General features: G+C 41.1%; 1 protein-coding gene across 2 annotated transcripts in view; it reads right to left on the reverse strand.

Moving 5' to 3' along the window:
* Window positions 1-11,644: 11,644 nt before the first annotated feature.
* Window positions 11,645-17,218, reverse strand: part of ALDH2 (aldehyde dehydrogenase 2 family member) — a 57,716-nt gene continuing 52,142 nt past the window's right edge. For both annotated transcript variants that reach the window (XM_040416095.1, XM_040416094.1), the window contains 4 exons: window positions 16,392-16,556; window positions 15,643-15,800; window positions 12,899-13,013; window positions 11,645-12,242 (listed from right to left, as the gene is read on the reverse strand). In XM_040416095.1, the coding sequence (XP_040272029.1) occupies window positions 12,210-12,242; window positions 12,899-13,013; window positions 15,643-15,800; window positions 16,392-16,556 (471 nt within the window). In that variant the 3' untranslated portion in view covers window positions 11,645-12,209. The remainder of the gene's footprint in view (window positions 12,243-12,898; window positions 13,014-15,642; window positions 15,801-16,391; window positions 16,557-17,218) is intronic.

Genomic DNA, 17,218 nt, shown 5'->3' on the forward strand with positions numbered 1-17,218 from the left:
AGAAATGTGGATGAGGCCTTAGGGCTCACAACTGGAAGATAATCTGGAATTTAAAAAATTATAAATAGGAGTACAGGACATTGGGCAAAGGAAACAATACTACCTTTCAGCATCGATTAATAGAGGTTATATTTCAATAAAAATTTTAATGAAAGTGGGAGAAAATAAAGTGGGATGGTTTTAAATGCAGTGAGCTCATATTGCACAAGTGCCCACAGATGAAATATTTAGGCCTAATATAATGTAGAGTTCAATAATCTGGACCAAATAAGGGCTGTGCTCAGTATTAACCATTAACCATAAGACAATGTCTGTTTAGTAGAACAAGGCTACCACCTTGTGGTGTTTTTTTGGTATTTCATGCACAGCTCATTTAGAAAAACAGTGAAATTAATTGTGCCGGGAAGAAAATAGCATGTTTTAGGCCGAATGCACACGGCCGTGAGCGGTCCGTGGTAACAGGGCCTGGATTCCGTCTGAGAGCAGGAGCGCACAGCGTCATTGGTTGCTATGACGCCGTGCACTTGATACCGCCGCTGGACTACAGTAATACACTCGTATTTGTTGGAGGACAGTGACCTTTATGGTTCTCATGCTTTTCACCACGAATCTTCCTTCTTCATCAACTTTCCTAGCATTCTTAAAGGGATTCTGTCACCTTGTTTTAACGCCGCTAGCATGTCCGCAATATAACTGTCCCATAAAGCTGTGTCCTTTTATTGTGTTTAAAAAATGATTTTATAGATATGTAAATGACCCTGGTAATGAGCCGAAGGGGCTGTACTAACCTTGGAGCCCAGCACCACCTATGTCCTCCAAATCTCCTCCTTGCTCAGTTAGATTGCCGTAATCTCGTCATGCGCAGTTCCTTCCGAGGCTGATGCCAGCACAGGGAAGGAACACTATACGAGCTCGCGCATCGCAAGATTACGGCAATCTAACTGTGAGCAAGGAGGAGATTCGGAGGACGCAGGTGGTGCTGGGCTCCTTCACAGGGGGGCGTTGCTGGGCTCCAAGAAGGTTAGTACAGCCCCTTGTGCACCTTACCAGGGTCATTTACATATCTATAAAATCAATTTTTAAACACAATAAAAGAACACCGATTTATGGGACAGGTATATTGCGGACATGCTAGCGGCGATCTAGCCATGCATGTCCGCAGCTCTATAAGCTAAAACGAGGTGACAGAATCCCTTTAAGATCATCTTGCAATTATGTCCTCAATTTGAAAATACAAAGAAGTTCAGAAGGACTTACTGCTGTTGTATAGTGACGAGCGGCAAGGGTCATATTCGAATTTGCGATATTTCGCAAATATTTAGTAGAATATTCTACAGGTTTTTTTTACTCAAAAAATCGTCAAGGTAATGATCGCTTAATATGCGAATATTACGCAATCAATACAGGTGTGGGTCAAAAACAAATATATAGCACCATAGAATGTTGTGCTATATATTCGTTTTTTCGAATACTCGTGTTTTTTTCCATCTGAAGTCATGATAGTGTTGATTGCGAATTTTCGTTATGCAAATTTTTCAATTGCCGAGTAAAAACATTATTCTTCCCTGCTTCTTGCTTGTGGGCCAATGACTCATTGGCCCACAAGCAACTTAAGCAGGGAGGAATCATGACTTCAGATGGAAAAAAAACTGACGAATATTCAAAAAAACTAATATATTCGATATATAGTGCTCTATACGGTATTTGTTTTTTAGAATACTCGTAATATTCTAAAACAAGAATATATAGCAATATAGCGAATATTCGAAAAAACTAGCAATTTAGCTAATATAGTGCTATAATTTTTACTCTTTACTCCTAAACCTTCTCACACAACACATTGGGCACTGAAATGTCATATCTGTAGAAAAATTTGCAGTTTTCACTTTGCACCATCTACTGTGCATTAACTTTTGCAAAACACCTGTGGAGTCAAAATAGTTACTACACCCCTTAAATTTTTTGATGGGTGTGATTTCTAAAATAGCGTCACTTCTTTTTTTTTTTTTACTTCCTCGCTGATCCTCTACAGTTGCTGGCCAGTGCTGTATACTGTAAATCACCAAACCACTTGTGAAAATAAAAAATCTAGGGCTAAAGCAACATTTTATTGGAAGACACTTTACAATTTACAAGTGAAATTCTAAATTCTTCAGGATCTCTTTAAATGTGACATGATGGCTGATATTTTCGTTCTGAAATCTGTGGTGTGCCCATATAGTGGTTTATGAACCCATATGGGGCGTTTCTGTAAACTTCAGAATCAGGTTAATAAATATTGAGGTTTGTTTTGCTGTTATACCTTGCTATGTTAAAATGTTGTGAAAAAAATGGAAAATATTTCTCTTCCATTTTGTTTCCATTCCTATGGAACACATAAGGGTACTTTCACACTAGCGTTTTTCATTTCCAGGACTGAGTTTCGTCATAGGGGCTCAATACCAGTTTTATTCCCATACATTCTGAATGGAGAGCAATCCATTCAGGATGCATCAGGATGTCTTCAGTCTTTTTGACTTTTCAGGACGGAGATAATACCGCAGCATGCTGCGGTTTTAGGCTACTTTCACACTAGCGGCAGGACGGATCCGACAGGCTGTTCACCCGGTCAGATCCGTCCTGCTGCTATTTCGCCGTGCCGCCGGACTGCCGCTTGACTATAATGGGGACGGGAGCGGAGCTCCGGCGCAGCACGGCAGTGCACGGCCTCTAGTGTGAAAGTACCCTCATCTTCGGGCAAAAAAACTGAACACTTGCCCGAATGCCGGATCAGGCATTTTAAAAATGTGAAAAAAAATAAATGCTGGTTGACACCGGAAAAAAGGATCCGGTATTTTGCAATGCATTTTTCTGACTGATCAGGCATTTTTCAGAGTGATCAGGATCCTAACGTAACTAAACTGCCTGCCGGAATCAAACAACGCAAGTGTGAAAGTACCCTAAAGCAGTGGTCCCCAACCTTTTTTGCACCAAGGACCAGTTTCATGCAAGACAATTTTCACAGGGACTAGGTGGGGTTGGGGGGGGGTTCTGGGGGAGGTGCTGGTCGGTGATGACAGATTCACGCACATAACAAAACTCAAGATGCATATTAAAATATATAACAATTACATTTATTATTTAAATATGACTCAACTTACCATAATGCAGAATCAGTGTGAAATAGGCCTTACTATTACATTGATATCTCCCTGCCTTTATTTCAGGCTGACATGGTAACTATACCTGAATTGGCTGAACAAAACTGACTAGGGTCTAGTGGTCACTGGTCTCTGCTGCACTGCTGATATTTTCAAGGTGACATGGAAGAGGAACTGCAGGTCATTCTCCCGCTCACTCCCTCAGATACTAGCTGAAACTGGATGCCAACCACCCACCTAACCCCTCGGGCTGTCATGTTTATTTCCATTGGTGGGGCAGTGAGACCTAACCAATCCCTCCCTCACAAGCCCTTTTCAGCATTTTCATTGGTGGGGCAGTGGGGCCTAACCAATCCCTGCTTCACTAGCCCTTTTCATTGGTGGCAGTGGCTGACCGGCATCACGGTTGGAAGGAAGGAACGCTCTCCTTCCTTCCCGCTGTACAGCCGCTCGCTGTGTGTGATGTGCGCGTCGGGCACGCATGCGCCTAGCGTCTCGGCTCCTCTGTATTGCCGCGGCCCGCCAAACAATCTTCCTGGGCCGCGGCCCGGCAGTTGGGGACCGCTGCCCTAAAGGGCAAAGTTTCAGTTTTGAATAATTTGAGGGGTGTCGTTTCTAAAATGGGGATATTTATGTTTGCATCTATTGAAGGTCCCAATCTTTCTATTACATCCAAATTGCTAACATGGAAAGTCACATGACGAAGCAGAGGATCAGAAGGGGGTTCTAACTCACAAATATAGCCACTGGTAACAAGATTACCTTCACTACAGTTTACATCATGTACCTTTTTAACAGGTCAGAGAATAAACGTTTTTGTAGGAGTGCTTCTTTAATTCCACGTGTTCCTTCATTGTTTTAACAGCTTCAATATGAAATAGACAACGTAGAAAATAATTTAAAAAAAAAAACCATGGACTGAAAAGGTGCATTCAAACACAAAGTGAGGATTTTGTTTTCTAAATGGAGGAAAACTGGCGTAGAAAAATTATTTTCTACGTTGTCTATTTCATATTGAAGCTGTTAAAACAATGAAGGAACACGTGGAATTAAAGAAGCACTCCTACAAAAACTTTTCTACCTCATGGGGTTTTGTGCCTCCCTAAAACTCGTTTTCTGGGTCCCCGTTCTGTAAATTTCCAAATATAGAGCAGGGGATATTATATATTTTTTTTCAACTGGTAGAGCACACTGCAATCGATAGTTTAAAAAGTCCAAAAACTGGACCACACCTTTGGTGTGTAACACATATAAACATGTGGGATAACATATCACATAGTAGGTTCATTACTGGTGTCTTCACAGTAAACAGTCCAACTGCTACCGTAACCCATAGCAACTGACCTGTAAGGTACACTTTTCTGTAAGAGTGTGGTTAGAGCATTTCAGTCCTTTGACAGAGTGGGGTCATTTACAAAGTGCACTACGTCGGTATAGATATGTGTATGTGTGTGCCAAGATTTATTTTTTTGCACCAATGTTGACCCCTCGCAAAAAGACCAGCTTTTTTACACTGTGCTACCATATCATTTGCCGTCTACAGTGGCCATGGAGAAAAATAAAAAACACTACATTCCCTGACTGGAGTCGTTTTTCACCAATATTTACACCTGGTGTTAATGTTGGTATATTTGCTGGGATCCATGTTCCAGCCTCTACCACTCCAAAGTGGTGAACACAGCAAAGTGCCCGAATGCCCAGAGCCAGCTAAAAAAGTTAGGAGCGCCCCCCCCCCCCCCCCCCCCCCCGTATTAAAATCATTAGAGTAGTGGTTTGAACACCACTAGAAGTTAAAATGGTAAATAAATGATGTGGCTTCTGGTTCTGCGTCTCCATCGATAGTAATACATATTAAGTTGTTTGTGCCAAACATTTACACCAAAACAACTGCATGTACCAACAACCAAAAAAATAAAACAAAATATCCGATTTTCACAGTCATTCTTGTAGTTCAACTATAAGGAGTCACTGGGTACCACAACTTACTGACATCTTTCCCTCCTCTTATCCAATGAAAAGGTTCTTCTGTGAAATGCTTTAAAGCATAAAAAAAGGCACTCATGTAAAAACAGTTCATCAAAACCATAATACTTCCCAAATAGTGAGCACTTTATAAGTGCAGCCTGTGGCCTACAAATGGTTAATTACCTTGTGTATGAGAACAGGGCATTTCTATCATGGACTATACCTGGCATGCTCAACCTGTGCCCCTCCAGCTGTTGTAAAACTACAAGTCCCACCATGCCCTGCTGCAGGCTGTCCGGGCATGTTGGGAGTTGTAGTTTTGCAACAGCTGGAGGGCCACAGGTTGAGCATCCCTGGACTACACTCATTAAAAAGGGGTATTCCTGTAGGTAAAAGTAATCCCCTATCGACAGGACCCACACTGATTACAAGAACACAGCTCCCGTACCCCCTGCAGCTCCCCTGAAATGACCAGAGCAGCCGGTTGCACATGCATGCAGCAGCTTCATTCATTTCTATGGGAATTCTGGAGATAGCCGAGTCCATCACTGGGCTGTCTCCTGAACTCCCATAAAAATAATGAAGCAGCCATGCACACATGCAACCGGCTGCTCTAGTCCTTTCAGGGGAGCTGCAGGGGGTACAGGGCCTGTGTTCTCGCAATCGGTGGGGGTCCCAGCGGTAGGACCACACTGATCTATGCATGGGAGCTAACTTGCCTACCAGAATAGCCCTTTAACTTCAGTATTACTGTAGTAGATCTTTGCCTCATCAAGGTTGCCTACCCCTGCTTTACAGGACAGTCTGCAGAATTTCACCCATATTGCAGACTACCAAGAGGAAGACAAAAATCCACCGGGAGGAAGTCGCCAACTTGTTTTCATGTTCGGACAGAGGCAAATAAGCTTAATGAATTGACTGACCTTAATGAGAGAATTATAACTTGAGGGGCTTTCATATGGTCACATTTTTTCTTTGTAGCACTATTTTTATCAAATATACAATGACTGTGGAAGAGGTACAAAACATCCTGCTAACGTCACATTATTACACAACCCATTATCTGTCTTTCTGCAATCTAATCATGTTCCCGTTTATGCACACAATCCCATAATGCATTTATTAATCTCTTCACATTACTGTTGCTGATAAGGGAAAATGCAGAGACATTGACCGACACTGCAACACAAGAATCTGCACAGCAACCAACTCCAACCACATTCACCTGGACCGCGTGCACAAAAACAGCGGTATAGGTGCTCAGTAATGTCAGCATAGTAAATGGCAGTAAATACAGGACAAGGAGAAAAAAAAAAAAAAAAATTGCAGCACTCACCACTGAACATTATCTTTATTACAAAATATTTATTAAGAGAGTCATTGTGGTACAGGACACAGGGTACATGGAAAGGAGACTGCCGTTTCACGCACTTGTGCTTCCTCTGAGCCATGCAAGGCTCAATGGAAGCGCAAGTACGCAAAACAGTTGTGTTTCCATGTACCCCGCGTCCTGTACCGCAATGGCACTTAATTTTCATTGTGAAATAAAGACTCTGTGGCAAGTGCCGCAATCTTTTTTTCCATATTTACTGCCATTTTCCCTTAGGTTAGTCGTAGGTCACAGAAAAGCACATGTCAAATGAAAAAGATAGAAAAAAGGGAAATAGCTCACCCTCTCACAGTCACAAAAAGGTGCTCTGGTCTAAAATGATTCACCCTTCATAAATGAAAGAAAACGTATATATGATTAGAAAGACCGGCACTCTCAACACACGGGACCATATGGTTAAATGCAGATCACAATGTTTAATCGATACATATAAAAGAATAAAAAAATATATAAAAATATACACTAATATTGGATGTTCGTTAAATAGTTTCACACAATATTGTGCCAATCCTACAATAATGACATAAAATTTACAAACATCCAAAGGACCATAAATGTTCACATGTAGATTCCTAGAAGGAAAGAGAATGAAAGTCCTTTTTAGTTCTATCCCGAATGTGGACAGACAGTGCGAGATGGTATTCGCTTAGAGTAAAGTCAATGTTATATTGTAGATGACTGTCTTTTCATATAAGTATCGTTTTAACGATTAATAGTCATATGCGCTTGATGATCACCCACTATGTGGGCTTACCTTCCCTTTATGCCGGTCAGTCGGTCAGATTCCTCTGGGCTCGCTGGGAGCCGGCGTCCCGGCTGTAGCGCTGTCAGCGTCCCACGTGGGTTTGGAGGAAAAGTTTGTCGCTCCGGAAGTGACTTATCGGCATGTAGGATGGTATTCAATGGTTCACTCAGACTCGGCTATTCGTTGTAGCGGCTGAGGAAAAACTTACAGTGCACTGTAGTTGAAATTGTTTGCTTCTCACAGATGGGTCATATTCTGATCTCCAATTTGGATCTCTTAGTACCAAACGCGTTTCGGGAAACACTTCCCTTCTTCAGTGGTGATGACCCTCCTTCATGTCTGATTGGTTTTTATACCCTCCATCGGTAATTGCCAAAAACAGACATGGAATCTGTCCATTTTTTTCTCTTTGTTTTCTTTGTGTATTTTTAGTCATCTACAGCATGATTATTTGATGTCTATTATTCTTCACATCTCTTTTGTACATAGTTCTTTTCATGTGTTCAATATTTTTCCATTTTGGTGAGTTTTATTTTTGACATATGCGTTTTTTTGTTAAAAGGTTGCAATTTACCCTATAATACAAAGTCCATAAAGGGTTTTGTTGCACGGATCATGGTTAACCTTATATATCATTTATTATGGTTATTTGAGTGTATATAGGCAAATAGATATATATTTGCATCTAACAATATATTAAAAGTTAAAAATTAAGTACATAAAATTAATAAAATTGTGACTAGCTGATATAATACATTTTGATATAATACATTTTGCATCTTCATATTTTATTTTATTGATCGTATCAACATATAGCATTGTGTGTATTTCTATCTATACGTTTTGTCCTAGGGTGTAAAGGACATACTATAGTGTTGTTCAGTAGTTTATGGTATGTTAAAGTCTGCCCCTTGGGAAAGAAATGTCCCAGAAGAAATTTTGTAGAACAAGATGCAAAGCATAATTTATGGGTACATCCGCATTAATTTGCGACTGTATCTTTAACATACCATAAACTACTGAACAACACTATAGTATGTCCTTTACACCCTAGGACAAAACGTATAGATAGAAATACACACAATGCTATATGTTGATACGATCAATAAAATAAAATATGAAGATGCAAAATGTATTATATCAAAATGTATTATATCAGCTAGTCACAATTTTATTAATTTTATGTACTTAATTTTTAACTTTTAATATATTGTTAGATGCAAATATATATCTATTTGCCTATATACACTCAAATAACCATAATAAATGATATATAAGGTTAACCATGATCCGTGCAACAAAACCCTTTATGGACTTTGTATTATAGGGTAAATTGCAACCTTTTAACAAAAAAACGCATATGTCAAAAATAAAAGGCACCAAAAACACGATAAAACCTCAAGGGAAAAAAAGATGAAAAAATGGAAAAATATTAAAGACATGAAAAAAACTATGTACAAAAGAGATGTGAAGAATAATAGACATCAAATAATCATGCTGTAGATGACTAAAAATACACAAAGAAAACAAAGAGAAAAAAATGGACAGATTCCATGTCTGTTTTTGGCAATTACCGATGGAGGGTATAAAAACCAATCAGACATGAAGGAGGGTCATCACCACTGAAGGGAAGAGTGTTTCCCGAAACGCGTTTGGTACTAAGAGATCCAAATTGGAGATCAGAATATGACCCATCTGTGAGAAGCAAACAATTTCAACTACAGTGCACTGTAAGTTTTTCCTCAGCCGCTACAACGAATAGCCGAGTCTGAGTGAACCATTGAATACCATCCTACATGCCGATACGTCACTTCCGGAGCGACAAACTTTTCCTCCAAACCCACGTGGGACGCCGACAGCGCTACAGCCGGGACGCCGGCTCCCAGCGAGCTCAGAGGAATCTGACCGACTGACCGGCATAAAGGGAAGGTAAGCCCACATAGTGGGTGATCATCAAGCGCATATGACTATTAATCGTTAAAACGATACTTATATGAAAAGACAGTCATCTACAATATAACATTGACTTTACTCTAAGCGAATACCATCTCGCACTGTCTGTCCACATTCGGGATAGAACTAAAAAGGACTTTCATTCTCTTTCCTTCTAGGAATCTACATGTGAACATTTATGGTCCTTTTTTCCTACAGCGGTTCTTTTTACAAAACATAGATCAGTATTGAACATTGGATGTTTGTAAATTTTATGTCATTATTGTAGGATTGGCACAATATTGTGTGAAACTATTTAACCAACATCCAATATTAGTGTATATTTTTATATATTTTTTATTCTTTTATATGTATCGATTAAACATTGTGATCTGCATTTAACCATATGGTCCCGTGTGTTGAGAGTGCCGGTCTTTCTAATCATATACATGTCAAATGAATCCTGATAGAGGCCAATAGAGCTACCTTTTAGCTTGTATGCATTTATTATTATTTTTTTTACCGACTAGTCTTCTGCACTTTGCTAAACTGAGGCCCACAAATAAAAATTAAAAAAGTTTTTTTCCCCCACCATCTGACCAGCTTGGCCTACCGGTGACGCAGGCCATTGTATAGCATGCATCAGAGCTAAATTCCTAAAGTATATGTCCATAGACTCCCCCAGCATTTATAAAGGAAAATACAATATGGATAGAGCCAAACAACCACGCCACAAAAAAAAAAAAAAAAAAAAAAAAAGTATATAATATCTGAGTTTTTTTTCCTCGGATTTAAATCCTCTTCCGTTCTGTTATTCCACAAAACATATCCGTATGGTTTCCGTATTTGATCATTTTTTTGCAGAAACATAAACGGTAACTTATTAATCACCAAACATGCGCAATATGGGCTGGGCAAAGCATTTCTACGGTATGGATACGCAAAATACGGATGTGTTCCGTGTGCGTTACGTATTTTTTGTGGACCCATTGACTTGAATGGGGCCTCAGACAGTGATTTGCGGACAGTAATAGGACATGCACTACTTTTTTTGTAGAATGGCCATGCAGACAAATGGAATGCACACGGAGAAACTTCTGTATTTTCTACAGCCCCATTGAAGTGAATGGTTCCGCATACTGTCCGCAAAAAACAAAACATGGAACGGAAGCGGAAAGAAACTACGTTTGTGCGCATGAGCCCTAAATGAAAGCAGTACAAATCTTATTCAAAGAAAATATGTGTTTTCCCCTTCAAAACCCTTGTAAACTAAGGCTACATGCACACCCAGTTTTTCATGGCCATTTTGCATCAGTGTGTGCATCCATTTTCTGCCTGTGTGTCAGTTTTTAAATGTCAGTTTTCCATGCCCCTTAGAAACGGACATGAAAAGTGAATGAATTTGGTTGGCAGTTATTTCTAGACCCACCCTTCTGAGAACACCCACAGGATGGTAGGCCCCCAGCTTAAATAATGTCCCCCATGGTGTAGGATTTTTTTTTTTTTTGCTGCCCCATGTAGGCCCCCCCATCTTAAATAATGTTCCCCATAGTGTATACTTTATTTTTTTACACCCCACCTTTAATAATGCTCCCAATGTAGGGCCCCATCTTCAATAATTTCCCCCATGGTTTAAATAATGCCCCACCGTTTGTTTTTTTGTCAAAAACACCCTCACCTTATTCACTTGCTCACGCTCTTCACTGAACAGGACCTGCCGAAGGACCAGAGATGTGCGCGATGACGTCACTGAGCGCTCCCACGTGGTTACGTCACCACGCATATCGCAGATCCTGCTCAATGAAGAGAGAAGAGACTGCTGCAGTGCAAGCAAGTGGATGAGGTGAGGTTTTTTTAACCAATAAAATGGCCATAAAGTGTACCCGTTTTTTAATGGCAGTTACATGGGTGCACTCCTATCAATCGGCCGTTAAACGGTCCCATTGATTTCAATGGACAGACGCTACCGTCATGTGCATGAGGCCTTATAGCCTGACAAAAAGTGAGACATAAATAAACAAAAAAGACTTTGACAAAGGCTTATGTAGAGCAGTGCACATGTACATCACTGAGGAGAGCCTGGTTTCCCATTTGTCAGACATCTTGAACACCAGTTCTATCTGCTTTGTGGACACCACCTGTGATAGCAGGAAATTCTGTGTCACCACTGCAAAGTCCCAAAGTCTAAGGCCCCTTACAGACGAGAGTCCCACGCTAGCATTGTACCGATTTATGATGCTATGTAACCCTTACAGTTCTGGAATGTATTGGATAACACTGACATAATGCTGTCAGTTATCAAATACATTCCAGAACTGTAAGGCCTCTTTCACATGGGTGTGTCCGGATTAGGTCCGGATGCATCCCGGTGGCATAAGGGGCCAGTCATAGTTCTACAGAAAACTTGATACCTCTTGGTGGAAAGAATCCTGGGGTCCAATCAGTTGGGGGGGGGGGAAGGAAAAACAACAGTTGTCAAATAAGCTTTATTGTAACAATATAGTTGCTCAGAATAAAGGAAGCTGCAAGTAATCTGAAAACCTTGTACAAAGCTTTAGACAAATAAGTGCTGAATGTTCTACTTTACTGCACAATCTTATACTGAATAAATGGGGCACAGCAATGCCACCACCAGTAAAAACAACCAATAGTATTCTAAGGGCGCATTTACATGGGATGTTTTTGACTATTAAAAACATCTATATGTAATTTTACCGCAAGTTGCCTTGGTTTTTGGCTCGTACAGATGAAGTACATTGACATTATAAGCCTCAACTGTACAAGCCACATGGCTGAAAGCCGTATCAACCCAAGGGAAAGCCATGCAGTGTTAAATGCAGTTTTAATTGTAGAACGTCCCAAGTTAATGCACCTTATAAAAAACACACACAGGAAGAACAGACAAGTGGAGGAACTTCATTCCATTTAGTAAATTGTTAGCAGTTTTTCAAGATAACGACTCATAAAACGTATAGTCTAAGTCAGCTTCACATTGCTAGAAGAAGCAAATCATCATCGTCTTGTGACTTCAAGACTTTTATGAATTCTTCTGAGGAATTTTAATGGTCACCTGTAAAAAGATAAAGACAAGTTGGACATTGCTTGAACTCCTGCATGAAGCAATTTAGAATAAAATGAAGGCCTCTTTCACAAGAGCGTGACGGATTGGCTCCGGATGCGTTCTGCGAAACTCGCACCATTTTGCAAGTAAATTCAGTCAGTTTTGTCTGCGAGATCGTTTTCAGTTTTTTCTGCGCGAGTGCAATGCGTTTTGATACGTTTTTTTCATGCAGGTGATAAAATGAAGGTTTACAAACAACATCTTCTAGCAACCATCAGTGAAAAATGCATTGCGTCCGCACTTGCTTCCAGATGCAATGAGTTTTTCACTTTAGCGCCATTCACTTCTATGGGGCCAGGGCTGCGTGAAAAACGCAGAATATAGAACATGCTGCGATTTTCACCCAACGCAGAACTGATGCGTGAAAAAAAAAAAAAAACGCTCATGTACACAGACCCATTGAAATGAATGGGTCAGGATTCAGTGCGGGTGCTATGCATTTACGTCACGCATCGCACCTACGCAGAAAACTCGCTCGTGTGAAAGGGGCCTTAGGGTGGAGGTTGTGGCGTGAGCAGAGGTTTAACAATGGGAGGAGAATATCAAAATGGTATCAGAGAAAGTGCTACTGCGTCCACAGAAGTGATCCTAATTGCCGGACTTACATTTTTCACTTCTGTGTATGCCTCCAAGCCATACTCCCCGAGCTCTCTTCCTGTGCCAGAAGCTTTATAACCGCCAAATGGTGCTTGAGCTCCAAATACATCATAGCAGTTGACCCTGAAAAGGGACACCCATAGAACAGATTAATACAAGCAGGAATCAAATTGTTTCAAGTCAAAAGGTCAAAGAATGGGAAGGAAAACAAATAAAAAAATCCCCACAGCAAGACTCCAGGACAATGTTTTACAAAATGTTTTTAAGGGCTCTTTCACACTTGCGTTGTCCGGATCCGTCGTGTACTCCATTTGCCGGAGGTGCCCGCCGGATCTGGAAAAACGCAAGTGAACTGAAAGCATTTGAAGACGGATCAGTCTTCAAAATGCGTTCAGTGTTACTATGGCAGCCAGGACGCTATTAAAGTCCTGGTTGCCATAGTAGTAGTGGGGAGCGGGGGAGCAGTATACTTACCGTCCGTGCGGCTCCCGGGGCGCTCCAGAATGACGTCAGAGCGCCCCATGCGCATGGATGACGTGATCCATGTGATCACGTCATCCATGCGAGTGTGGCGCCCTGACGTCACTCTGAAGCGCCCCGGGAGCCGCACGGACGGTAAGTATACTGCTCCCCCGCTCCCCACTACACTTTACCATGGCTGCCAGGACGCTATTCAGAAAAAGCTAAACGTCGGATCCGGCAATGCGCCGAAACAACGTTTAACTTAAGGCCGGATCCGGATTAATGCCTTTTAATGGGCATTAATTCCGGATCCGTCCTTGCGGCAAGTGTTCAGGATTTTTGGCCGGAGCAAAAAGCGCAGCATGCCGCAGTATCTTCTCCGGCCAAAAAACGTTCCGTTCCGGAACTGAAGACATCCTGATGCATTCTGAATGGAGAGAAATCCGTTCAGGATGCATTAGGATAAAACTGATCAGGATTCTTCCGGCATAGAGCCCCGACGACGGAACTCTATGCTGGAAGAAAAGAACGCAAGCGTGAAAGAGCCCTAAATCACACGTATTTTCCGACTTTTGGATTTCTGCTGAGGATGTGCCGCATGACAATCAGACTGGAAATTTGCCTAAGCATGTAAACCAGGATGCAGATTATGGTGTGGGAAACAATGCATGTGTGAACATATCCTTTAAACAAAAAAAATACAATTATTAATTTTACGCTCTAATGTCTTCATGTTGTACAGTATAGTTGGCATCCGTGCAGTCGGCCATACACACACATAAAACCTTTAGATTTCCTTCAGATTTGGAAATCCGATATCGATGCTATATCAGGGGGCAGTACAGAGATCTATCCCATCATCTATTTATCCCCAGGACTGTGACGAGGGGACATCCTCTGCGTCTGGAGGAAAGAAGGTTTGTACACAAACATAGAAGAAGAGGATTCCTTACGGTAAGAGCAGTGAGACTATGGAACTCTCTGCCTGAGGAGGTGGTGATGGTGAGTTCACTAGAAGAGGCCCCTGGATGTATTTCTGGAGTGTAATATTACAGGCTATAGCTACTAGAGAGGGGTCGTTGATCCAGGGAGATATTCTGATTGCCTGATTGGAGTCGGGAAGGGATTTTTCCCCCTTTAAGTGGGGAAAATTGGCTTCTACCTAAGGCCTCTTTCAGACGGGCGTTGCGGGAAAATGCACGATTTTTCTGTGCGAGTGCAAAACCTTGTAATGCGTTTTGCACGCGCGTGAGAAAAATCGCGCATGTTTGGTACCCAAACCCGAACTTCTTCACAGAAGTTCGAGCTTGGGTTAGGTGTTCCGTAGATTGCTATTATTTTCCCTTATAACATGGTTATAAAGGGAAAATAATAGCATTCTGAATACAGAATGCATAGTAAAATAGTGCTGGAGGGGTTAAAAAAAAAATTAAAAAAATTTAACTCGCCTTAGTCCACTTGCTCGCGCAGCCGGCATCTCTTCTGTCTCCTTCTTTGCTGTGTGGAGGAACAGGACCTGTGGTGACGTCACTCCGATCATCACATGGTCCATCACCATGGTAAAAGATCATGTGATGGATCATGTGATGACCGGAGTGACGTCACCACAGGTCCTGTTGCTGCACACAGCAAAGAAGAAGACAGAAGAGATGCCGGCTGCGCGAGCAAGTGGACTAAGGAGAGTTAAATAATTATTATTATTTTTTAACCCCTCCAGCACTATTTTACTATGCATTCTGTATTCAGAATGCTATTATTTTCCCTTATAACCATTTTATAAGGGAAAATAATAATGATCGGGTCTCCATCCCGATAGTCTCCTAGCAACCGTGCGTGAAAATCGCACCGCATCCGCACTTGCGGATGCTTGCGATTTTCACGCAACCCCATTCATTTCTATGGGGCCTGCGTTAAGTGAAAAACGCACAAAAAAATAGAGCATGCTGCGATTTTCACGCAACGCACAAGTGATGCGTGAAAATCACCGCTCATGTGAACAGCCCCATAGAAATGAATGGGTTGGGATTCAGTGCGGGTGCAATGCGTTCAACTCACGCATCGCATCCGCGCGGAATACTCGCCCATGTGAAAGGGGCCTAACAGTTTTTTTTTTTTTTGCCTTCCTCTTGATCAACTTGCAGGATAACAGGCCGAACTGGATGGACAAATGTCTTTTTCAGCCTTATGTACTATGTTACTGCACAATGGAGGAGAGGTGGGGCAGATACATTCTTCAGTAGATGGGGACATAAATGAAACCTTTAGATTTGTACAGGCAAGGTAAACTTACCAAACTGTTCCAGCTCGCAGTGACTGGGACACATAGTTAGCTTTATCAATATCTTTTGTGAAAACCGCTGCAGCCAGACCATACATTGAGCTGTTTGCCCTCTCAATAACATCTTCAATTGTTTTAAATTTTAAAATTTGCATTACTGGTCCAAAAATCTGTCAAAAGAAAATAAAAAATAAAAATGGACATGTTTTACCAACAAAATATAGGCTAAAATTGTTTTAATTTAAAGGGCCAACTATGGATTGAAACCATTTTACAAATACATGCATCAGCTAAGGCACAGTGCTAAACTGTATTACAGCTTTATATATTTAGTGATAGGAAGAATTGGGTCTTTTCCTAGAAGATCAGAAAGCTTGCTTTGGGAAAGGTTTTCTTGATCTGACAAGTGCTGATCCAGTCCCTGGCACTAATGTCTCTCTAGATAGTTACAGTATAGTGAATGCATTCAACCAATTAAGGCTCTCCACTCTGGTATATAGGTTATATATATTATATATCTCTACCTATATACCAGAGTGGAGAGCCTTAATTGGTTGAATGCATTCACTATACTGTAAGTATCTAGAGAGCATACAAACAAAAAATCCTATGTAAAGTTAAGAAAAAGCTGTATGAACATCTATGGGAAATTTAGAACTGCAATCTCCCAAATGAACACCTACGATCAATACCCATGAACACGTTTCAGAAATCACAATCCCAGCGCTTAAATTTGCATTGAATTTATGAAAAGAACTTACCTCCTCTCTAGCAATGGTCATATTGTCAGACACATCTCCAAAAACTGTTGGTTGAATAAAGTAGCCGCGGTCTGCAGCAGGGCTCCCACCACACAGCAACTTGGCACCTTCTTGTTTTCCAGATTTGATATAACCCAAGATCTTTTTAAACTGTTCCTCATCCACCTGAAAGTGATGAAAACGGTCTGAACAGTGGTGAACTGTAGCTTTAAGGCCGGACAGATTCTGTTCCGTCTTTCATATGATGTTGCTAAACAAAATGCCAACCTTGAGATAAGATGCTGCAGTACCTTTTTGCTACGATGCAGTTACTATGGTCAGGAAGTTTTGCCTTATATGAATGACTAATCAAATTACTAGTTTCGATTACCACCCCCATGGCGATGTGCCTTCTTTGTTTTAATTACCTATAAAACTATGTTCTTTATAATAAATGTGAAATTTCTTGGGACTATAGTGGGTCTTGCGTGCTTTCCTCCAAGCTCGTATACGGCTCTATACAAAAGGGTCATACCAGTTCCGAACATAGGAATTTGCCCAAGGCCATGTTCCTACATGGCAGCTTCCTGCAGGTTTTGTGGTAGCAAAACTGCAGTAAAATGGATGAAGTTTTACATATTACAATTCCCATTCTGCAGAAGACATTTCAGAATAAAGCAGGATGTCGATTTTAAATTTGAAGCACGCTCTCTTCTGCTGCAAGCCTGTTCTGGATTACAACCTTGGCATTATCAATTTCTACAGTATGTATGGCGTAAAGTTTTGAAGGGAATGCGAGTGCAGCAGAAAGTGGCGACAGACCCGCTGATTTCAGTGGAGTGTCATTC

Source organism: Bufo bufo, chromosome 2, assembly GCF_905171765.1.
Source record: "Bufo bufo chromosome 2, aBufBuf1.1, whole genome shotgun sequence".
In the NCBI taxonomy this organism is placed as follows: Eukaryota; Metazoa; Chordata; class Amphibia; order Anura; family Bufonidae; genus Bufo; species Bufo bufo.